This window comes from Pelodiscus sinensis, chromosome 5, assembly GCF_049634645.1.
Source record: "Pelodiscus sinensis isolate JC-2024 chromosome 5, ASM4963464v1, whole genome shotgun sequence".
NCBI lineage: Eukaryota > Metazoa > Chordata > Testudines > Trionychidae > Pelodiscus > Pelodiscus sinensis.
The window spans coordinates 28241627-28267180 of record NC_134715.1 but is presented as its reverse complement, the minus strand read 5'-3'; the positions used below and the strand labels follow the sequence as shown (position 1 = coordinate 28267180).

The window sequence follows — 25554 nt, the reverse complement described above, 5'->3', positions numbered from 1 at the left end:
CCTCAGTTCTTTTCTATCCTATAATGTTTTTTAGGATGCTTGTATGAAAAGACACGATTACAGCTCATTAAATTACAGTTAATTCATTTCTTCTTCTATAGTCATATTATATAGAAGTTTTCCAGTTTTACCTATAACCTACAAAGCAAAGTGTCAAGTTTTGGTTCTCATATGCTGCAGGCTCTCTCTCAGAAACATGCCAAGCTACTTTACAAACCTGAGCCATCATTCAACAATACAAAGGCACTGTATTAACCAGCAATGGAAATGAAAATGCTTCATTTTAACCTCGAGAAGCTGGTTGGAAGCTTTAAAAAGACGGACACTAGCAAAACAAATCTCAAATTTAAGAATGCTATAAAAAGCATTACATTATTTCAATTTTCAGAATTTAATGTACTTTTCACCATTTATTTGCTTTTTGCATTTCACTCAGCTTAGACAATAGTTTACTCAACTCCATTTTTCTGGCCATTGAGTTTCACATTCCAGTCATGTGACCTTAGCATCAGGCAGGTAGCAAACACTTTCAAAATATTCCATTGGGAAAAAAAGATGTTTTATAAAGATTAGACATGAGCATATTTCTTGATAACTTTTGAATTTTCTGAGAACACTAACTACTTCAAGGTTAGCTGTTGGGTGCCCCCAAAATAAGCATACAATTAGTCACATGAAGCAGGCCTTGATTATTCCTCATTACAAGGTTTGTCCTCATTTCAGACTCTGAGATGACTCCTGAGTATTTTCATTTTCAGAGTTTGATGATTGTTGAACCTGGGGTTTTAATTTGGCCTATTATTGTAGCAAGCATCTATAGCAGCAAGTCTCCAAACTCAGGTCAACAGACTATGACCACATTATTATGCTAAAAATAGTTGCGTAGATACTCAGCTCAGGCTCTGAAATCTAGAGGGGGAGATATGGCAAGCCACAACTTAAAAGCTTTGTCTACACACCTCTTTCTACCACGATAACATGAGCTCAAGCCTGTCAACTCAGTCGGAAGCTTGCTTCTATGGATATGTCAACATTGCCAGTAGATAGCATGAGCTACGGCAGGAGTTCTCAAACTTCATTGCACCACAACTCCCTTCTGACAACAAAAATTACTACACAACTCCAAGAACAAGGACCAAACCTGAGCCAATCCAAGCTCTGCTGCCCTGCATAGGGGTCAAAGCCAAAGCCCCAGTGGTCTGGACAGAGGGCCAAAGCCCAAAATCTTCAGCCCTGGGCAGGGAGCCTATAACGAGAGCACTGTTGTCTAGGGTGGAAGTCCATAGGCTTTGGTCCCAGGCGGTGGGGCTCTAGCTTCAGCTCTGGACCCCAGCAAGTCTAAGCTGTGGTAACCCCATTAAAAGGAGGTCCCAACCCACTTTGGGTCCCAACCCACAGTCTGAGAACTGCTGAGCTAGAACCTGAATTTTTCCAGTGAGACATTTTGGTTTAGACCCATCTGTAATTACAAAACACTTACATTAAAAAAAATAGCCTTCCAGGTTACAGAAAGTGTCCTGTAGACCAGTGATACTCAAGCCTTTGTGCTTCAGGAGCCAAATTATTGATTTAACATTACCCAAAAGAGCCATAGTAGCGTGAATTCATTGTTTCATTTATGATAGTTTTATAGCACTATATATTAGGATTGTTAAAGACAAGTCGACTATCCGATCAGCATTTGCTTATTGATAGTCTTTTGACTAGTCGACATCCCCTCTCCCTACGGTGACCATGTTTTCTGAACTAAAAATAGGAACATTAGCCACGCCCCTGCTCCCTTTAGCCACACCTACCTGCCACCGGAAATCCCACCCCTGGGCATATGACTGAAAGTAAAGGGTGTAATGTGACCCCTCTAAGAACTCCTCCCATCATCGTCTAGGGTTGCCAGCTGTCCAGTTTTGAACCAGACACTCCAGTATTTGAGCTTTCTGTTCAGGAAACAAATTGAGAAAATATAAATGTCCAGTATTTTCTAAATAAGATGTAATGTAGATTGTGATATGTCAAGTGTGTCTGGTATTTTTGTTGATACCATCTGGCAACCCTACCATCTGCTACCAGTGGTTTTGTGCACCATAGGACTGCAAAGAGTGGATTTGACCATGGGGACACCTCATCTGACAAAGGATAGTTTCTGATCTGTGAATTTGTTCATATGAGAAGTCTTAAAGTGTAAAAAAAATGAATGATTTAATTATACATGTAATGAATCACCTTCATTGAAAAGAACTAATATGAATACAAATATTTAAAAATACAATACAAATATAATAAAATACAAGAAAAAAATAGATAAGTTACATTATTTACATTTGCACTGTCAATTTTCAAACCTTCAAAGTTAGTCTGTACAGGATAACCTTAAACAACAAATAGTCCGGTAGCACTTTAAAGATTAACAAAACATGTAGATAGTATCGTAAGCTTTCATGGGCACAGCCCACTTCTTCAGATAACCAGCTACATATTTTGTTAGTCTTTAAAGTGCTACCAGACTATTTGTTGTTTTTTAATTTTATCCTGTGCAGACAGGAGGTGTGGGCTCTGGGGTGAGAATGAGGGATTTGGGTGTGGGAAGGGGTGAGAGGTGCAGGGTCTGGGAGGGAATTTGGATGCAGGAAGAGGTGGAGAAGGGGATGCTGGCTCAGGGAGGAAGCTCCAGGCTTAGAGTGTTGGGGTCAGCTGGAGGGTGAGGTGCTGAGCAAGCCACAGGCTTGTGGATATGAGGGTGCAGGAGTTTGGGTTGGATATGTGAGGGACTATGGGCTGGGAGGTTGGGAGTATGATGGGCTCAGGACACAGCTTTGCAGTGAGTGGATGGTGCAGGAGCGTAATGGCAGAAGACGGAGGATGTGGGGGTGCAGGAGTTTGGGGATGAGAAAGGCTCAGGACAGGGGGTTCCAGTGTATGATAGACTCAGGTTTGGGCATCTGGGGTAGGGTGCAGGAGTGTTATGATTTATGATGCTGTGGCTAGATGGGGACTTGGCCCCAGTTGGGGCTTGTTGGCCAGGCTTCATTTTTAAATAAAATATTATGTCGAACAAAAAAGGTTTCCGCATTGTCTTTATTTATGAGAGGGACGAGGAACCTGTTTTGAGTCAGGGAGTCACTGACTCACAGAAAAGTCAGTTGGAGCCACACAAGTGAGATGCAAAGAGACAACCCCTCCAACCCCCACACCTCCTCCAGCCTCACTAATGTGGCCCCAACTGTGCTGGTGGGGGCAGGGGACATGGTCCTGGGGCAGATGTCAGGGTACTAGTGGGAGGGTTTGGCCAGGGGGAAGAAGAGTCTGGCTAGGGGGAAGAAACAGGGACCCCTGGGGCCAGGGGATCCTGCAACTGCACTGCTTCCTTCTCTCCCAAACAGCCAGCCCGCTTCCTGAAATGCCAAGTCTGTGGAGCTACCAGGGACTTCTTTCCCCTGCTGCTTTAGGGGTGGTGGTGGTGATGATGATATGTAGGAGTCCCAGGATTGTGCAGGAGTTCCAAATGCTCAGGAAACACCCACCCTGCTCACTGATTCCCAGCTGACCTACAGCTGTTCTGCACTCTGCCTTTTAAAACTAGCAAGACCCTTCAGGTCTGACTATATTTAAAAGGCAGAGCGCAGAACACCTGTAAGTCAGCTGGGACTCAATGAATGATTCCCCTTGCACCTGCAGCTCTGCCTTTTAAACTTAGCAAGAGCCATGTGGTTCTCCTTAGATATAAAGGGCAGAGCTAACAATCTTCACAAACCGGGGCCAGAGGATTTTGAGATCAGCTGGCCCCCGACCCACACAAGTTCTCTGCCCTTGAAATCTAATGAGAGCCATGTGGCTCTTGCTAAGTTTAAAAGGCAGAGGTGCAGCTGCACTGGGAATCATTGGACAATTCCCAACTGAATTACAGCTGTTCTGCACTCTGCCTTTTAAACCTTCAGTTCTAACTAGGTTTAAAAGGCAGAGTACAGCACAGGTGTAGCTTGGCTGGACTCATCCAATGATTCCCAGTGGGGCTGCCCCCCTACCCCAACCCGTGCAAGTTCTCTGGCCTTTAAATCTAAGGAGAACCACATGGCTCTTATTTGGTTTAAAGGGCAGCAGGGTTTGTAGTGGAGGTGGAGGGGGGCCCCACTTATCCACTGCAGCTGCTGCTTCACCCAGCATAGTTCCCAAAAAGAACTACCTGCCAGTGAAGGAAGAGAAGGCTAGGAATCAGGCACCGCCTCCCGCTGCTCTTATTGGCTAGGTTCCAGAGCAGCAGGAAAAGCTGTAGGAGGTGCCTGCACACCTGAATTTTCCCCCAGAAGAGAGAAGCGGAAGAGGAGAGCGAAAACAGCAGCACACTGTTACCTGCGCTGCTGTTTCCGGGACTTTAAGGGTTTTCGGGACACCCCTACAGGAAGCTGAAATCTGGGACTGTCCCGGATATTTGGGGCTATTTGGTTACCATACCTCTCCCCCTTGCTGCCTCTGAGATGCGGTGCTGCTACTTTGAAACTCCAAGGCAGCCACTGCACAGCTGATACGCAGATCAGCTGTGCGGCGGCCTGCCCCTTTAAAACGCTGCCGCTGCACAATTCAAAGGGGCAGCCCTGGAGCCCTGGTGACTTCCCAGCTGATTCCGGGATTACCGCAGCATTTCTCCAGAACCCAGGATCAACTTGGGAGTCTCCAATACCTGGGGTCAGTGGATTAACTCTGTGGTGGCTGCCCCTTTAAAACCATCACCTCCGTGCATTTCAAAGGGGCAGCTGCCGTGGAGCCTGGGTTCAGCTGGAGACTCCCAGCTGACCTCTGGCTCCTCACAGCATTTCCCCAGAACCCGGGATCAGCTGGGGAGTCCCCAGCTGATCCCGGGCTCCTAGCGGCATAGCATGGAACCTGGGATCAGCAGGGGACAGTCACCCATTGATCCCAGGCTCCATAGCTTTGAAATGCACAAAAGCCCCTGCTACGGACTCTTGTGCATTTCAAAGCAGGCACTTGCATGCAGCCCAGAGTCAGTGGGACCGCCTGCTGGCCCCGGGGGCTGTATGTGGAGTTCCGCATTCCTCCTTTGAAATGTACAAGAGCCACAGCAAGTACCTATCGACTAGTCAATCGCATTTTAACATCCTTACTATATATTCATATTTAAACAGCATGACAGGTGACATTTATTGTACACAATTCTCACAGCAAAATGACTTACTAGGTCATGTTATCTGATCAACTACAACTGGTTAATAACATTAACCAGACAGGATATTTATACTATAATTAAATCACAGTGTTTTAGTAATATGTGCTGCAAATAGCCACAGGACATACATTAAAGATGCATATGATGAAGTGCGTCTTTGCCACAAAAGCTTATGTCCAAATAATTCTGTTATTCTTTAAGGTGCCGCAGGACTCCTCTGTAGCCAGACAGACTAACCCCCCATATCATCCATCTTATTTGCCTCTCTGAAGCATACAGGGCAGAGAAGGAGCAATAAAATCAGCATAGTCTATGCTGGCTCATCTGATCCCGAGAAGCTGAAAAAAAAAAAAAAAAACCAGATATGTGGAGAGAGAGCGATTAAGGCAATCAGCATAGCCATTAAGCTTTGATCTGCTTTGATGCGAGATCAGGATATGCGAGAGTGCCCGGCTGGCACCTATGTTGATTCGAACACACACACAGTCCCTGGGAGAGGAATTTCCCACTGAGAAAAGAATCCCCAGTAATTCCAATTTAGTTCTCTCTCTTACAAGTGTAAATTAAGTTCACAACTCCCTTGTAAGAACTGGTCTCACAAAAGACAGACCAGCCCCATTTGGCATGACAGATAAGAAAGAGAAATACGTGACCCTATGGGTATAAAAATAGGTCCAGCAACACACTCACTTTGAGTGTCATTCTACCCTCTACCTGCTGGTCGGGTTAGGTGTTTGACCTCCCGAGGTTCTATGGGGACGCCCACCTCGTATTTTCGTCTTTCCTAGGAATTGAGGGACCGGCCCTGGCCTGACGTGCTGGAGTCGAGAGGCACAGAAGGGGGTAAAAATTGTACCTGGATGTGGTCCTCTGTCTTAAGTGTACACATAGAAAGAGTAAGCTGTTACTTGGTACCATTATTTCCATTTTTCTATCTTTATCTTCTTTGTAACCATTTTTTAAGATCTATATTTTGCTAGTAGTTAAGAAATAGAGCAATAGCCATTGCAACCATATGATTTATAAGCTTCCTCAATAAACCTGTAACTGTTTAAGTTTTAACCTGACTCCTTCAGTTGCTGTAATAGAACCAAGCACAATTTAAAAGAACTTCAGCCAGTCATTAGGGACAGATATAGGGAAAGCTTGGGCGTTTGGATTTGTGTCACACCCAGGTGGCACAATCCACTGGAGCACCTTTCAGTCTTTCCCCAAAGCTGCCCGCTGCGAAGGAATTACGAATTCTAGCAGCTGAAATCTAAGGTGTAATAAGCTCTTCCTATAAACTCGGGGCATCTGAGAGCCTGTTGGCTGCCCTCTGCGATGGGACCACAGTCCTAGCAGTAAAGTCACAGACGTTAAACTATTTTTCGGGGCGCCCTCCAGCCTCCTAGGCTGCCCACTGCAACGAGACTTTGTGTCTCAGCAGTTGAAGACTTGGGTGTAACACACACGCACACACTGCCCTGACCGTCAGCTGACATCCTCTTTGTGTTTGGAGATACAGACTAACACGGCTGCACCTCGGATATGGAGCCATTTGTGGGACTTATCTGAGTATTACTGTTCTAGTAATTTCTAATACTATTCAGTAACGTAGCATTTAATCACTATGTTTCTTTCTACAAAGATACAAATCCCTTCAGTCATTTAATGCGTCCTTTAGTATTAGTTGATCACATCCTTCAGTTTGTTTGGCAAATGTACACACAAAACGCTTTGAAAACATATTGATCAAAATAACACTTGATATTTGGTAAAGTGTCATGTGCTATTTTGGTCCTCTATCCCAAAGTTAACATTACAGATTGGGAAATTGTATCTTAAAAAAAAAAAACAACCCAAAAGGCAAAGAGTATTGAATTAGCTGCCATGTTCTCATCAAGTCACTTGTAAAACTCAGCAGCTAACCTTGAGTTACTAGCTCAGTTTCACGGAATGTCCACCAATCATTTTTATTTAATAGGTTTTCATACCTTAGAATGATAAGACTATAAAGCTGAATTTTCTAAGTGCAGTATCTCTTCACCGAGTCCTTTAAAAATAAAAAAAAAATTAAAAAGTATCTTCATCTCTTCAAAGCAATTATATTGAAAGGAAATGGAGCTAAAGTAAGACCAAATCTGCCTTCCATGGCTGGTTTTGTAGCACTCTCAGGATACAAAAAGGTGAAATTTTGCATCAGATTCACAAACATCAAGAACAACTCCATTTTTGCCAGCTGCTCTCCCATGCACACACGTTTGCCTAAAGAAAGGTTAGAAAAGTAAATACTGCATGAGTCAATAGTATAAGGATTAACAACAACATCCCTACCGTTTTCATACAACCTTGTTCCAAGCAGAGAGGGACTCAGATCTGAACTTAAGATTTGGATTCTGTGTCTTGGTTTGGGCTTCACTTGGTTTTATTGTTTGACATTAGAAGCAAATTCAGTCTCACATTTTAGGACAGTAAAACCACTTTTACAGTATCATATGATCCATCTTGGGGATAGAACTTAGAGGAAGTTGCACTTATTTAATCAGGTAGGAATTAAACTATAGTGTTTTGCAGGTCACTCCCAAAAAGTTTTAAAAAATTCGCATAAAGCTTAAGTAATCAGTGTGAACCACATAAGTTTAACTTTTACTCTATTTTAAACAATGAAGAATATTTTCTATGATGAAATAAGAAAACGGCAAAGGCTTGTAGCTCTCCCCCCAAACTTTTAAACAAAAAAGCCCATTTCAATTGTATCTTGATATTTTACCAATTCCAAAAGGAATGAACGTTTCTCGTTTGATTAGCTGGCCATTTTCATCCAGAAATCTTGTTGGCTGGAAGTCATCTGGTCTCTCCCATATATTGGGATCTCTATGCACTGACCACAAGTTGGGCACAATCACACTGCCCTTAGGAATAGTATATCCCTGTAGAACTTCAAAACAAAAACAGAGACAAGAGTTTTGATGGATGTTAGGAGCAAAAAAGAGATGTCACAACTAACAGACGAGAGACTACAGTCATTACGCTATCGCCTTAATCCTGAGCTATGAACAAGGAACGCCCATGGCATCTCATTCCTGCATTCTAATTCCTTTCTACCACGATCATACCCTGGCAATAGGAATCAGCAACAGGACTGCGAGAGAGGATTGAGGTTTTGTTTTCTGTAGAAATGGAAACCAGCAGCACATTCTTTTCTAGCTTAGCAATCGGTTTACATCATGTTAATGCTTTCAAGGCTCTTTCTGCCAGGAAAAGGTCTACAGACTTTTTTTTTTTTTTTTAAATGAAAGCAGAGATTCTCCTTTAATGTTCCCCAAGGCTGGATCTATCAACAAAGGCTCACACAATTCAAAAGCAGATAGGACTCTAATTTTGAAACACATGGGCATCTGAAGTTAACCACTTTGGATGGGCAGATGAACATTCCTACCCTTTCTGTCTAAAGACATGACATTTTATACACTGAAGTTGCATCTGTAACGGAATAACTCCACAAAGTTACCACCTGTCCCATCAGACATTTCAGTCATACAATGTAATACCCTCCCCCACCGCACACACACACAAAACCCTTACAAACACTTACTAGCAGTTTCTGAGGCCATTCGAGGAACAGAAAGCGGAACAACCACAGTCATCCTTTGTACCTCCATGATGGTTGCCTCCGTGAATGGCATGCGAGCCTTGTCAGCGAGAGAAGGAGCTCGGTCATGCCCGATGGTCACTTCAATTTCTGCATGAACCTTTTCTATGCAAAAGAAGGGAGGAGTAAAGAGAAAGATGAAAACTAGGAGCCAGGGCACTGATGTACTTTCAGATTGATCTACATTTACATTATCGATCATGATGGCTAGAGACTAACTTCTAGGCAGCCAAACGCATAGGAGTTTTCTAACGGCTGTTCAGGTCTCTCTGGTCCTTTCTAACCCACTTTCTCTGTCCTCCTTGCCTCACCTCACCCACCCTACTAAAGGATAAATGAAAACCAATTCTCTAACCTGCTCCATCAAGTATATTAGGCCCAAAATAATGGAGAAAGGTGCAAGCTCCTTCTTTCAATCCCATGCTATATAGGGTGAAGGTTCATCATTAAGTTGCATTACAGCGCCATCCACTAGGTGCTTTCCTGCCCCAAAGAACTCAATCTAAAAAGAGAGGAAGGGCAGGCCAGAGGGGTTTTTTCTTTCTTTTTTTTTTTTTAATAAATACAATTAAATTAATGGAGATTGCCTATCTCCTAGAACTGGAAGGTGTCTAGTCCCCTGCCTTCACAGAAGGACCAAGTACCATCCCTGACAAATTTTTGCCTCAAATCCCTAAATGGCCTCTGCAAGAACTGAACTCACAATCCTGGGTTTAGCAGGCCAGTGCTCAAACCACTGAGCTATCCCTCCCCCCCAAAAGTAATAGCTAATATTACTTACCCACAACTCCACTGGAAATCCCATACCCTAGTGGCTATTCTACTTGCCAGTTTTCCAGTGTTAGAACTGTCACCTACTCAACACCAATTTTGGGTTAATTACCTGCTCTGTCAGCCCAAGAAAAAGTTTAGTGTATTATCTCTAAGGCTGGGAAACGGATTCCTCTAATCGTCACTGGCTAAAACGATACATGCTGCCATCTATGGGTTTGTTAAGAACATTTCTGCTTGAGTGAGGAACATGGAGGCTGGTCTACATGACTAGCTTAGGTCCAAATATTCAGCATTAGGGATGTTAAAAAGCAGATTTTTTTTGTGTGAACATGTATCCAACGAAATTTTCAGCTATGACATGTTGATATATGGGGAGGCAGCGGCTCCCCAGGAACTGGTGCTCGCAGGAAGCCAATTTAAAAGCCAACTCCCGTAGAACACTGACTCCCATGTCTGCCCCTTCCCGCCCGCACTGCTGCCTCTGATACATAAGTATCAGTGCAGAGGGGCAGGTGGGAGTTGGGAGCACTGGCCTGAAGTCACTGTTAATCACGTGTCTGATGGAATTTTTATCGGTTACACAGTTAATTTTTTACATCCCTAGCCTGTGCAGCGTTTTCTCCCAAGCCCAAGAAATCCAGTATCTCCTAATTACTCCAGGCATGGTCAGCTGGGCAGTTTCTCCCAACAATGGAGAACTGCTAGGTGTGCTCAACAACTTCTAAGCTGGACAATCAGGAAAATGCATTTAAAAATATTTTAGGGTTTTGAGGAGAGGAGAGTTTTTAATTTCCAGTCCCTGCAAGCCCTTGACAGAGGAGTTCAGAATTGTGACCAGAGAGGTCAGTGTTTGGCATTGTGAGATAGCTGTTGGAGGACTGTTAAAGTCACCATAGGTAATGCAATGGCTATACTTTCACTTAGTCGGCCTCAGTACATAGACCATGAGTCAATGCTGCTCAGGGAAGGTGTGTTACCGTGTTGCCAAACTAGGATGTTTACATTGACGGGAAGACAAATTTAACTGTAGATACACGCACAACTTGGTCAATGCAATGCAGCTTACATAAACTTAGAGCAGGCTGCACAACGTCACGACTAAATATCAAGTGGAACAAATTGTCTAGCATAAGTACTAAAACATTTCAAAGGGACAATTGAAGATGAAGTGGCTCATTTATATCCCTGCAATCATAGAACAAACAAGGGGGTTAATGGGTTATAAATTGCGGTAAGACAGACACTGGATTTATGGCTTACTAAGAACATGAATTTTAGGATCTAGCAAAGTTAAGAATTTAGACTCCCATGCCTGTCTATGGAAGGTGCTTGAGAGCCAGGACTCAGAGGATGACTATATGCACCATAAGGCCAAAAGTCTCCTTTTTCAGCTGTGTTTCAGCCATCTCTACTTGTTTATGGAAACTGGGCATTTGTCCTGGCTGAAGGACAGAGTAGAAAGTGACAGCTGCTGCGTGGGGGTCAGCTGAAGGCAACACTGCCTGCCAGCAGCAATGGAGAAATTTGTTGTTGGCAGGCAGCACTGCCTTCAGAGCTAACCCACCCTGGGCCATCCCGATTTTAAATTTAAGAAATATGGACACCCTAGAAAAGAGTTTGTCCCTGGGCGAAATGGTATTTGGCTGCTCTAACCTAACCACATGCAATAACACAGTGCTTTAAATTAGCACTGAGTGGACTCATTCATCTTCAAAACACTGGACTGCTGTCCAATTGCGCAACCTTTGCCCAAGGACGAGTTATGACTGAGTTTGGAGAATAAATCGTTACCTTGACCTTTTTCAAGAGATTAAAAGGCACTGACAGTAGTATTGTAGGCAGTACTTATTTTAGCCATGTCTCAGTCCCTCGTACTTGAGGCCTTCTTTGTCTAGTAGATATTGCAGCTGGAGCTGGAGCTCAGACTCTGAAACCTACAGGGGGAATCCTGGCCAAAACCCTCAATATATTCAAGTTTGACATAACAACTGGCTGCAATACTTGCCTTACCGAGGTGGCAAATGAACAGGATGACAGGGATTACATGGGCAGTGTTAATGCCATTGGAGGTATTTTAAAGTAGTACACTTCTCATTTCCACAGTCCAGGATTGTAGGTTTTTTTTTTTTTTTGGTGTGTGTGTGTGTGAGGGGGGAGGAGTTGTATTTGATTTAATATATATATCCACGTACATAAAAAACTAGGATATCATGGTGTTCTACTATGTATTAGCCCTTTACATTGATGATAATTTGAAATAGGGATGCAGTAGTGTAGCTGATTAACCTATAAGCTTTTGCTGATTGGTTAATGCTATAGACCACATGCATTTCCCTCCCCCTTCCAGTACATTTTTGATCAAGCTGACCAGCTGCCTGGCTTAGTCCTAGACCTACCCCTATTGTCGCTCTACATTTGAAGTGTATTAGGAGCCAGGCGGGCAGGCAGCCTGGCTCAGATCTGATTTGTGCTGGGTCAAGGCACTCAGATCCCCCCCCTAGACAGGAGCTACTGCCACCCCGTTCTGCTGCCTCTATCAGAGGCAGCACAGGGTGACCGACAGACGATCTGCATGGGGAGCTGGGTTTTAAACTGGCTCCCCTCGTGGACCAGCTCCAGCATGGCACTCAGTGCTGCTGTCTGATAAAGAGGCAGTAGCACGGAGTGGCCGGGGGCTCCCCAGGTGTGAGACCAGAGTGCACTGCCTGCCGGCCCCAGGGAACTATAGAATAGTTGACTAACCGATAAGAATGCATGAGGTTATGTGAATATTGAATTAACCTATATTTAACATCCCTGATCTGAAGTTAAATATGTAAGTAGGAAACAATTTGTGGTTACTTGCCTATCTGCCTTCCTGATAAAATACAGCACCACATACAAAAAACAAACCAGTCTTGCAGTCCAGTACAGAATAAACAGTTAGCAAATTCTAATTTACCTTGCACATCTGGGTGGAGAGACATATAGAGCAGACACCAAAGCAGTGTGTTGGTAGTGGTGTCAGTGCCTGCAACGAAGAGGTCACCAATGATAAAAAACAAGTAGTCTTCGTTAAAGCTGCTCTCACTGCTGCTCTTTCTCTCTTCTTCCACTTGGAGGAGATACATATCAATGAAGTCCCTAGGATTTTCTCTATCCAGGGTGTCCCTGTGCTGAGCAATTATTTTCTTTAGAAAAACTGTGACATCTAATTCAATTTGTCTCAGTTCCCTGAAAAGACCAAAGGGAAGATAATACAGCCAAGGACAAATGTTGACCAGAAGTACATGACTGCTTACGCTTATCTCTAGCGCACGTGACATTAGCCTTAGCATGATCTTAAACTCAATGTCTTCATAGTCAAAGCGCCTGCCAAAGGCCATAGAACAGATAACATTGGACACCGAGTTGCTGATGATAGGAAAGGGGTTAAATGGATCCTTTCCATGTTTTAACATTTCCTCCTTCACATACTCCAGCTCTTCAATGATTTTGGGTTCCAGACTATGCTTTCCTAATCCAAAATGACGAAGAGTCGAGTGAGAAAATTTCCTCTGTTGTCTCCATACTGGGCCATATGGTGCAAAAACAACACCTGGGGGAGGGAGGGAAAAGGTGAATCCCAAATTAAACAGCTGTATTCTCACAGTAATACATTTAATCCTTCCACCCCCAAAAACCACAGATTCACAACCAGAATAGGAACTTTCTAAAAAGGAAGGAGAATCATGTGATCAAAGCACAGACCTAGAAGCTCGAGAAAGATGACATTGTTCCAGCGCCAAAGATTCTTACATGGCATTGGGTTTAAATCCACAAATGGAATTGTACTGATCACTGCAATAAGCATTTAGACTAGATCAGTGGTGGGCAACTTCTAGCCCATTGGGGTTCTATGTGGGGACCACAAGACATTTTGTTTACTATTGCCCTTGCACACGGCTGCCAGATTCCACTGGTTTCCATCTTTATAGGTTTTTTTCCTACTGATATTACAAAAGTGACATGCATATAAAGCAAGGGCATGTGAAGTAAGGTGCTTACTGACGGCACACAACATTGACCATGAGAGCTGTGCGCTCCCTCTAAATCCAATCAAAGCATTGCTATGGTTCAATTGGCACTAGGAATGTGAACGTGTACCCATGCACACACTTAACTAAGAGCCTGAGCTTATCGGTTAACGAGCACAGTTATACACAGCCTCCCCCCTTGCTGCAGCTGTATCAGAGGCAGCAGAGCGGAGGGGGAGAGGGGGCAGCTGTCAGAAGGTTTATCCCTTCACCCTCCAACCTGCCTGGCCCTTCTCACGTGAACAAACAACAATACTTGAAGTCCAGAGATGCAAACAATTCAATGTTTATTAGGATTAGCTTCCAGCATGAACCCAGTCTCCCCCACCCCCCCACTCATTTCCTGTGTCTTCCTAATTTATATAGCAATATTTTCAGGTATACTTTAACCAGTCATTCTACTGAAATATAATTAACCAATCCTAGCATATTATAACATGATTATCTAACCATTGATATCCTACCCTCTTAATTGGTTTACACCCAGCAAAATTAATTATACAGGAGACAGAAACAATCAAAGAACCTGATAGAGAGAGGGGGAGTGGGTCCTTGCCAGACAGAAAGCTATCAACCTAAGTTTCTAGGCTCTTCCCTTTATCTGTAGGCCTTAGACAACAGCCCCAAATTGTTGGAATGTGCCTTATTTCAATATGAATGCTTTGGACTGGTTTGGAACGTGCCAAAAGACTTAGCTTAAGGACAAGGCCTCAGACATGTAGACTGGGTATTGATTCTTTGTTCTTAGATATTCAGGACTGCCTGAAAAGGCCTATATATGTCCTAACAGTGGGGAGGCAGCAGCACTAGTGAGCGGGGGGAGGCAGTGGGGGTAAAAAAGGGGTCTGCCTGCCCCCGTGTGTAAGCATGTAATTTTTCAGTAGTTACACATTTATCCAAACACACACATTTTAACATCCCTAATTGGCACAGCCGGCAGATTCTAGGTATGCAAGTGTAGTTAGGAAAACTGCAGGAGACCATCTAGATTAAAACAATCTTGCAACCCACTGAGATGAAGAAGGTCCACTCATGCAGCCTACTCACTAGCCTAGGTTGTCCATCACCGGACTACAGAACTTTAATTAACTTGTTTATGGTTTCAGGGTTAATTTGCTCCAAGATCAATTATAGCAGTACAAAGAGATGCAGAAGAATTGTTATTTTTTTTTAATTGGTATTTTTCTATGGAGAATTTGCATTATAAAAACAGTGAATATTTCATGTTTACTTTCTAAGCAATTTACACCAAACATTTTTTATTCATAAACAAATACAACTGTTTATGATAATGTCTAAAGAGGAACATAAAACCCAATTTAAAATGTTAACCAGTTAACCAGCCTCCTGCATTGCGGGTGGGAGGCCACTGGAGGAGCTCCCATCTGCCCCTTTAATCAGTTAATGAGTTAAACTTAATGTTAACTGTTTCCCAGTAAGCATTACCCATTAAGACTACCCATTGGTATCCCTGGTGCCTACATTAAATTAAGCTTGGAATGCAGAACTTTCAGAGACCATAAAGCACCAATGTTTAGTTCCACATTCTCTCAAGATAATGGCTTCCAAGTAATATTGAAAGGAAAGCAGACACAAGCACTTTAGAGTAGCCAACGTGGCAATTAAGATCCAATATCTACTATTTACCAGAGTTAGAACCAAGTGCTTGGCTTCTAAGTAAGGGGACCTAGAGTATCAGTTTCTGTAAAATTTAAGATTTCATTTTTGAAAGTGTGATGCATTTGAACTCCAGGAACCTATCCCATAACAGAGTGCTGCTAAGAAACCTTTCCAAATACAAATCGCACATAAGCCAGTAACATGTTCCCGAGCCTGCAGATTTCAATTTCTTTGCTGCTGCACAGAGCTTTTCAATGCAACCACAGAGTGAAATTCAGACCTTATCTGTACAACTCCTCTCCTCTCCACTTGTGGAATTTAAATGTTTGTTAATATTGTATCTAAAATGTTCGTGTGCACTGGTTTCTGCACTGGCCAACTCTGCCCTACCCTAAAGAGGAGTTGGGCTAGCAAACAGTTATCATAATTAGGTATGTAAGTGACTAATCGACTATCCAATAAGCAAAAGCTTATTGGATAGTCAACACATTAGTCAACTAGCTGCTTCCCTTCCTCCCCCCTTGCTGCCTCTATCACAAAGAGGCAGCAAAGGGGAGGGGGAAGAGGGTGATAGGGACAGCCGACTTAAAAGCCAGTTCCCCCCACCTCCAGCTCTGTAGGACGGGGTGGGGGCACAGCGGCAACGTGCATTTCAAAGAGGACACAAGAGCCCCAGCAGGACTCCAGCATTTCAAAGATTGAAACACCACGTAGAGCCCAGGGCAAGTGTGAAGTCCCCCACTGGCCCCAGGTTCTGTGCGGCGCTTCATCTTTGAAACATATAGGAGTCCCTGCTCCATGCGGTGTTCCTAGGGCTCTTGTACATTTCCAAGGCAGAACGCGTGCTAGTCTTTATCAAATAGTAGACAGAAATCCCATTGACTATTCAATTAGTTAATTAATTGATATTTAACATCCCTAATCATAATGCAGAAGCACATGCTTATTTTGCAGTATAATGTCTGGTCTGCAAGTCCCCATTCTTATCAGACTAGAAAAAATATCCCAAGATGCACTTTTGCAGGTGGTGTTGATGTTCCCGTCCGTGTATGTCCTCAGCGTACTCTGTGCTAGGGATGTAAGATGCCTCCATCAGAAAGGCTCTTAATCCATTTAAAAGGCAGAACGGAGAGCTAACCTCACTGCAGCTCTCTGCTTATCAACTAATCAATGGAAAAATCAATCGGTTTATTAGTTGATCAAACTAAATTTAACATCCCTACTCTGTGCCCTATAGAAATATTTATTATGGATCACCCACCCATATTTTCCCAAAATACACCAGCTATCCTATTCAGTTAAGAAAAACTGCAGAGGAGACACCTCCAATCTCATCTCACCCTGCTGACCAAAACCAGCACTAGCTTTTCTCTTCCGCTTTCTCATCATTGCACGGCCACTTGTGCAGCTGCAGTGGCCACAGCAATGGTGGAAAGGCTAGGGTGGACTTGCTGTTGGTGCTTTTATTGCCATCCAGTCCAACACTACTCAGATCAGCTCTGGATGATGTAGCAGTTAAAACAGAGGTTGCCATATGCTGCCAGTCTATATTCACGCCCCAACTTTGTTGCCACAGGTGGAGCTGAGCTGTGACAGTTTACTGGTGGCAAGTAGGTATGTAAGCAACTTGTTGAGTCACTACTCAACTAGTGACTTCTCCCCACCCCCCTGCCCTATTAGAGGCAGTTTGGGGAGGGGGTGAGGGGGGAAGCAGGAGCTGGTACTAGTGGGAGCCTGCTTAAATGCTAGTTTTCCCCCCCCCCCCCAACACCATCACCGCAGTGGGGTAGGGAAGTCAGAGGCCTTAATACACTTAAAAGGCAGAGCCACAACAGGATTAGTTCCCCAGACTGGGAGCTAACCCTGCTGCAGCTCTGCAATTTCCCCCCTTATCAACTAATCAAGTAGTCGATGTAAATTCCATTGACTACGCACTTAGCTGATTAAATGCAATTTAACATCATTAGTGGAAAGCCTGAAGAAAAATGTTAAGAACATAAGAACGGCCATCCTGCGTCAGATCGAAGATCCATCTAGACTAGTATCCTGACTCCCGACAGTAGCCAGTGCCAGGTGCCCCAGCAGAAATGAACTGAACAGGTAATCCATCCGCTGTTACCCACTCCCAGCTTCTATTAGCACAGCGTACATGAGGGCTAACAGGACCAGACAGTTTCATAGCTGCTACTCAAAACTTTGTGGATTCCAGTGAGTGATATAGTCAAAGATCACTTAATTTGGAATCTGTTGCTGCTGCTCAACATAGCTGCAGATAGCAGCAGAGGCAAGTACTGAAGGTATTCATGAGAGGACCCCCAACAGCTGTTAGCATAGAGAGTGACAGACACTCTCCATACTAACTGCAGCTAATATTTTCCATGGGAGGTACTGCTATTAGCTTTCCTTCCAAGTAGGGATATTAAGTAGCGATTAATTTACTAGTCGAGTAGTCAATGGAATTTCCATCGACTAGTCGATAAGCCCCGATAAGCAGGGGCTCTTGTGCATTTCAAAGTTGGAACGCCACATGGAGCCCAGGGCCAGCGGGAAGTCCCACTGAGTCAGGGCTCCATGCGGGCACTTCTGCTTTCAAATGCGGAAGAGCCCCAGGCTCCATGCAGCACTGCCCCCTCCCCCAGCTGCATTTATCTGATAAGAGACAGCAAGGAGGGCAGCAACTAGTCGATTATCCAATAAGCATTTACTTATCGGATAGTCGATTAGTCCTTTACATCCCTACTTCCAAGTAAACATAGCAAACAGGAAGTCCAAAGAGGAGGAGAAATGCTCCCAGTTGTCTTTATTGGTAACATCCCTGCCCCAGCTTTTCACATCTGGCTAACTGGAGTTTGGTGAATTTTTCAAGCCCAGGTTCACAAAGCTTAAAACCTGATAAAAACATCAGGTGGTTAAAAATTCAGCAAACTACTTTCTCTCCCACACAGTCACATCACCTTGGGACTCTGCACTTTTTCACTGGCTACCTATAAGATAAAGATCAAAGTCAAACTCCTGGCCTTGACTTTTAAAGCCCTCAGAGCCAGGCCTGGACTACTTCAAAGAGCAAGAGCCACTCAATCAATTACACTCATTAGAAACAATGAAAACATTAATAGCTGAAATTCATAAAAGAGCAGGAAAAAGAAACTTTCAGAAACTAGCCCTCAGACATGGAACTCCATGCAAACCTCCTCCTCTATGGCTCACCTTACTTTTAGGAAACCTAGGATTAGGCCTACAAACTCAAATGCCTATTAGTAGAAGGAGACTAACGTCAGGAAACCACTTGTTTAATATATTTTTGTTAGTCTTCAGGTGCTACATGACTACTCTTTTTTTAAAGTTACAAACTAACACAGCTACTACACCTCTTACATTTATTTAATGTAACTGTCACACAACACTCAGATACCAGCATGATGAATGTGAGACAGATGAGAGGTCACTGGCCTCTCATTATAGTGATATTCTGGCACTGGTCTAGAACTAAATATACCAAGACTTGGACACTAGACTAATTATTTATCAATCGGAGGGTGAGGGGGACTGTCAAACAAAGCTCTATTTCAAAAAGTACAGAATACATTAGCAAACCTCCTGTGTGTCCCTCCTCCCTTCAGAAAAGGGATGCGTATATACAGACACACAGATGCCACCCGTAAGAGGTTTATACTTGATTCAAGAAAGGCCCTCAACTTTTTATGTAAAGAAACATTAATTTGCTAAAGAAACATAACATATATGCCATTTTTAAAGACAGTTGCCACAATCAATCCTTCAGTGGCTGATTGAAAATGCCCCCTTAGGCTTTTGAGGCATCCCAGCTAACAACCAATAAATGCAGAGCTGGACTTAAATATCCCCAGCAAACACTATGTATTCATGTATCAACGAGATTCCATAGGATCCCACATATAAGCAGTATTACTTTTGTCTGCCAGACCTAGAGAAGTACTCAGTTATCTAAGCTTCTCACTGAACTACTTGAAATGTCTTCTGATAAAGCTGTTACACCAGTAAGTCCTCAAATGACAGACACTTGCTTCTTTAAATTCCTGCACATAAACAAGACACCTCTCCTTTACTTTACCTAGAGATAAAATGACCAAGCTTCTCATCTCTCATGCTTTAGTGCAAGGTTCTCAAACTCCCAGGCCATCCCAGGCTAGAGCACTTGTACAATCTGGCTCGCGAATCTCATTCATAGTGCTTGGTGGGTGCTCTTTTGCCACTTTCCTTCCCCGCAGCTCCTGCAGTCACAGGAAGCTCAGGAGAACCCAGCCACTACTGCTGCATGGTGCCAGGACCCTCCAGTAATACCCAAAGCCATGTCCTCAAGGGATGGGGTGCCATGGGGGGGAGGGGACAAAGAGCAATGGCGGGAAGGAGCAGGGCTTGAGGAACAGCAACAGACAGTCCACTTCACCAGCCTGCCAGGACTCCTGGGCTAACCAGCACCATTGCTTTGGCTCAGAATTGTCCACGGGCGGGGAGTTTGAAATTCCTGCTTTAGGGTGTAAGCTGATCACCAGCTATGGTAAAGGGCTTTATTGAGATTTTACACCTTTGACTAAGTCTACATTGGCACTTTACTGCGTAGTAACTTTCTGGCTCTGGGGTATGAAAAAACACTCCCTCCTGAACCTCCAGAGCACAGCAAGTTACAGTGCAGCGTAAATCAGGCTACAGCACTGGGAGCTATGCTCACAGCACAGATAGCTACTCCCCTCATGTAAGTGATTTACCCCTAGAGCACTGGAAGAGCTCTCTGGCTACACTGCCACAGCTGCATTTTAAACTTTCTAGTGTAGATAAAGCCGTCCTATAAAGCCAGGGTGCTCATACTTCACCTAACCAGAAAAATGTGTAAGCCTAAGCAAATTGCCAATCACATGCCCCATATGACAGATATAGCCAAGATAACAGTTGGCAACAGCTTTGCTTGCAACTTCAGTACAGAGATGCATCCTGCATGTAGGTTCCCATCACAGTTGGCTTTAGCAATTTAGTCAGGTTTACAAAATAATCCCAATTCTTCTCATTCATCCCTACTAAGGGTTTGTATGCTGTTTAAATGTTAGAGAGGTACAGCTGCAGCTCTGGCACTGTAAAACTTCCAGGAGCTGTAGGTAATTCATCTCCCTGAGAGGCAATAGATAGGTCAATGGAAAAATTCTTCTGTCAACCTAGCGCTGTTCACATGGGTACTAAGTTTAACTATGCTGCCTTGGGATGTGAATTTTTCACATTCAATTAAAATATTTAAACTAACCTAACCAACCTAAATTTACATAACCAATTCTTATTCACCTTTTATCTGAGTAGGTCCCCACCCATCACTGTCATGATATATCTTGCAAAAAGGTAAAGAATTTACTGTACACCTTCCCTTATTATGTACAGAAATACTGTTTGCCTCATTTTAGAAATGGAGAATAAAGAGGGAGATAGTCTTCCCAAGCTTTGCAGGAAGTCTGGGGTAGATCTGATAATTGAACCCAGATGTACTAAGACCGAATCCCGTGAGTTAGGGCTTCTCTACCCTTGAAACACTACAGTAGCAATGCTACAGTGCTCAGTGTTGACTGTTCCGTACAGTGATGAGCAGAGCTCTCCACTCAGCATAGTATTTCTCCACCTCCTCAAGAGGCAATAGCTAGGTTGAAAGAGTTGTTCCATCAACTAACTTAGGGTTAGGTCAGCTAACAGTATCACTCAGGATCACAGCTTACTCAATTTTTTGAGCATAAATGAGGCCTCTACCACACCATCCTTCCTCCCTGAACCTAGAGCCTAAGCCTTTCAGGAAAAATAAGCGAGCCAATGCTTTGGTATCCGCTCCCACCACACCCAAAGATACTTTGTATCATGCTTGTTCGTAGCTGCACACGAGGAGGAGGGCGCAGGAGGGGACTGACAACAGCTGCTACAGTCAGCGGATACGGATTCTGGCTGCCACATGACCCGTAATAATCTTACCCAAGACAATTGACTGAGCTCAGGAAACAAAGGCCCAGCTCTTCCCGGCACTGCTGTGTGTCGAGCCTTTGTTGGTGAGATTATAAGCAGCCCAGCCCTTGTCAACTCCAGACATCACACCCGGCTACCACCAGGGTTAGAGGCTTGTTGGGAAAGGTGAGGTTTGCCCCTTTCCGGGCACTCCCTCCCGCAAGCCCGGCTGGCAGGGAAGCCGCCTGGCCACGTTTCCCTCCTGCCGGGACCCCAGGGCCGCGCCCCAGTCAGGCCGGGGGAGGGAGGGGTCGCTCGGCTGCTCCCCCCGGCCCCTGCGCTCACCCTTTTTCTTGGTGAGCATGGCCACGATGGGCACGCTGGGCCGGTCGCTGAACACCTCGGCCTGGCCGACTAGCGCCTGCCGCACCGCCTCGAAGTCGCTGAGCACGATCATGGGGCGGCTGCCCACGAAGAGGCAGAAGACGCTGCCGTAGACCTGGGCCAGGCCGGTCAGCAACAGGTGCGGGGAGAGCGGCCGGGACTCTCCGCCCCGCAGCCACCTCTGCCGCAGCCGGCCGGGCAGCAGCGCGAAGCCGAAGTTGCCCACCAGCGGCCAAGGCCTGGGGCCGGGCGGGAGCCCCCGCGGCGGGCGGCCCAGTAGCCAGCAAAGCCCCAGCAGGAGCCCGGCGGCCGCCAGCAGCGCGCCCCAAGCGGGCTCCCACCCGGGCCAGCCCTGCAGCCCCGACCCAGCCATGCCGCTCGTGGAGCGCCGCGCGCCGCTACATCGCCCGGGCGCCTCCAGCAGCAGCCAGCGCCCGGCCCCGCCTCCTGCCATTGGCTGCGAGCGCCTGGGGGCGGAGCTCCGTGCGTCACCGCTCGCCACAGACCCCGGGGAGAAGCCCCGACTCCTCCCCCTTCTGTCCCGCCCCCCCCCCCCCCAGCGAGCCGCGTAATGGCCTGAGCCCCGGGGCTTCGCTCTTCCCAGCGCTGCCTCCGCTCCAGCCCCCGCCGGCAGGAGAGCCAGCGCGCGGGGCGGAGGGGGAGAAGGACCTTGGCGCTTTCCTGAACCATGCCGCGACTCCCAGATGTTTGCAAATGGGAAAGGGGGCTGGCTAGGAACGGGGCAGGAAAATAGCCGCCCCCTTCCTTTTCCTTTGGCCCCACCCACTCCCGTGGCACCTGCCAGGGCTAAGCATACAAACCAACATACATCTCGGGATAAGGCTGGGGCCTGACTGGCCAGGTAGCAGTTCTGCAGAAAAGGACCTGGGGGTTACAGTGGATGAGAAGCTGGATATGAGTCAACAGTGTGCCCTTGTAGCCAAGAAGGCTAATGGCATATTAGATTGCATTAGGAGGCGCATTGCCAGCAGAAGTGATTATTCCCCTTGGCTACATCTACACTGGCATGAATTTCGGGAAATGCTTAAAACAGAATAGTTTTTGTTATAAGTATTTCCGGAAAAGAGCATCTACATTGGTCACAGATGCTTTTCCGGAAAAGCCCTTTTTCCGGAAAAGCATCTGTGGCCAATGTAGACGCGCTTTTCCGGAAAAGAGCCCCGATCGTCATTTTCGCGATTGGGGCTTTTTTCCGGAAAAGACTACTGGGCTGTCTACACTGGCCCTTTTCCGGAACAGTGTTCCGGAATAAGGACTTATGCCCAAGCGGGAGCAGCGTAGCTTTTCCGGAATAGCGGCTGATTTTGTACAGTAGAGCGTCGTTGCTTTTCCGGAAATTCAAGGGCCAATGTAGACAGCTCGCAGCTTATTCCGGAAAAGCGGCTGATTTTCCGGAATAAGTGGCCCACTGTAGACACAGCCCTTTATTCTGTAGTGGTGAGGCCACATCTGGGCTGTGTCTACACTGGCATGAATTTCCGGAAATGCTTAAAACGGAATACTATTCCGTTTTCAGTTTTTCTGGAAAAGGAGCGTCTACATTGGCAGGCTGCTTTTCCGGAAAAGCCCTTTTTCCGGAAAAGCGTCTGTGGCCAATGTAGACGCGCTTTTCTGGAAAAGAGCCCCGATCGCCATTTTTGCGATCAGGGCTTTTTTCCGGAAAAGACTACTGGGCTGTCTACACTGGCCCTTTTCCGGAACAGTGTTCCGGAATAAGGACTTATGCCCGAGCAGGAGCAGAATAGTTTTTCCGGAATAGCGGCTGATTTTGTACAGTAGAGCATCGTTGCTTTTCCGGAAATTCAAGGGCCAGTGTAGACAGCTCGCAGCTTATTCCGGAAAAGCGGCTGATTTTCCGGAATAAGTGGCCCAGTGTAGACACAGCCCTGGAGTATTGCATCTAGTTCTGGAGCCCCCACTACAGAAAGGATGTGGACACATTGGAGAGGGTCCAGCGGAGGGCAACCAAAATGATTAGGGAGTTGGAGCATTTAACTTAGGAGGAGAGGCTAAGGGATTTGGGCTTATTTAGTTTGCAGAAGATTTGAGGGGGGTGAGTTGATAGCAGCCTTCAACTTCCTGAAGGGAGGTCCCAAAGCGGATGGAGAGAGGCTGTTCTCAGTAGTGACGATGGCAGAACAAGGAGCAATGGTCTCAAGTTACAGTGGAGGAGGTCTAGGTTGGATATTAGGAAAAACTATTTCACTAGGAGGGTGGTGAAACACTGAAATGGGTTACCTAGGGAGATGGTGGTGGAATCTCCATCCCTAGAGGTTTTTAAGTCCCATTTGACAAAGCCCTGGCTGGGAATGATTTAGTTGGGGTTAGTCCTGCTTAGGGCAGGGGACTGGATTCGATGACCTCCTGAGGTCTCTCCCAGCCCTAGGATTCTATACCTCTGCTCAGAGACACATTAAACTGATTCACTGGAGGGATAATTTAAGGTGCTTTAAAGTAGTTCATGCTCCTGTGCCTTAATTCAGAAGAGAAGACGCCTTTAATCCCCTTCAAAGGAGTAAATTAAGCACATCAACCTTAAACATGTGCCAAGGCAAGTCCACCCCTGTTTATGAAAGCATTTACGTGCTTCGCAGAGGAGCTCTGATAGGCCACCAGCGCTTACAGTGTCCGAATGACAGACATAGTTCGAGGAACTAAAAGACATGAGGAAACGGCAGGGCAGCAAAAGCAGAGGTGGGCGGAATAGGGGCTAGCAGCCCTGCAGTGAAAATATGGTGTGCATGGGGGAAGGGGCTGATCTATGTATGTTTCTACCCCTCTGGCATTGCCTGTGGAATGTGGACAGTTGGTGCAAGGAGGGGTAGAGGCAAGAGCAGGACGCAGACGGGCTAGAGTAGTCATCGCATCTGGGATGGGGACCAGATAGGACACAACCTCCCCCTTTGCTGAAGCTCTTTAATGCCCCCTCAGTGAGCACCATTTCTCTCCCCTCCTATCCCTGGCACCTCAACCTTCCCCTCTGCTCCTAGTACACTTGTTCCCTATCTAGAGAACTATCCCTGCATCCATAACATATTTCCACTAGCACCAGAACTGTGCATTTCTGGGCCTATCCTACACTATCATCTATGATGCTAGAAAACGTAGTGTAGTAGATCATGATAGGCATGAACTGTACATATCAGACAGTCATGACAAGATTTGTCATGCTCAAATGTAACATTTCAATCAAATATTATTGGTTAACTTTTTTGTAATTCTCATGTTTTATTTACAGAATTCTGCCCCCTCTCCTATCTAGTGTGCTTGATGCCAAAGGGCTCCCCCCCCCCCCCAAAAAAAATCAGGCAGTCTTCAGTCTAAGTTCAAGATACATTCCAAAAATCTTGGAGTTGTAGCAAAATAACTTAAAGCATGGAATTATTTCAATCACAGCTGACTAGCTGACTTCCTTTTGTGCAAAATTTTTTGTTTGTTTGACATAAGAGCAGGGAATGGGGAGACTTATAAAACCTCAGTTCCTACAAGCATCAATGACTTTAGTGCAGAACAGATGTATACCAGCATGACCTATAGCGGGGACGCCCTGTATGAGGTAGGCAAACCCCACAATTTTAAGTCCAAACTAGTTCAAATTTCAGGAAGAGGTTTTGATTCAGCTTCCCAGCTGTGAACTTGTCCCTGCTGTTTTGGTACTGGATTAGATCCAAAACTAACAGTATATATTGCAGCAGTAGGAGCCAACGCCCTAAGTGCTCCAGGGCTCAAACACCCACAGAAAAACATAGTGGGCGTTCAGCACCCAGGAACAGAGCTTGAGTGTGGAATATGATGAGTTCTGCGTGAACAACTTCTGTGCTTGGGCCATGGAGTTTAATTATAATCAGAGGCAGGATGATTCAGATAACAAAAGGCTTGTCATTAAATTAAGGATGGTTAGATGATCTTGGAAAAACAACAAGTAGTCCTGTAGCACCTTA

General features: G+C 45.3%; 1 protein-coding gene across 1 annotated transcript; it reads right to left on the bottom strand.

Moving 5' to 3' along the window:
• Positions 1–390: 390 nt before the first annotated feature.
• CYP2U1 (cytochrome P450 family 2 subfamily U member 1) lies at positions 391–22062 on the bottom strand. The gene is made up of 6 exons (XM_025182719.2): positions 21554–22062; positions 12526–13161; positions 8754–8915; positions 7929–8096; positions 7153–7423; positions 391–5514 (listed from the first exon to the last, which is right to left on the bottom strand). The coding sequence occupies exons 1-5, from the start codon at positions 22044–22046 to the stop codon at positions 7245–7247; spliced, it is 1638 nt and encodes a 545-aa protein (XP_025038504.2). The 5' UTR covers positions 22047–22062; the 3' UTR covers positions 391–5514; positions 7153–7244.
• Between the last annotated feature and the right edge of the window lie 3492 nt (positions 22063–25554).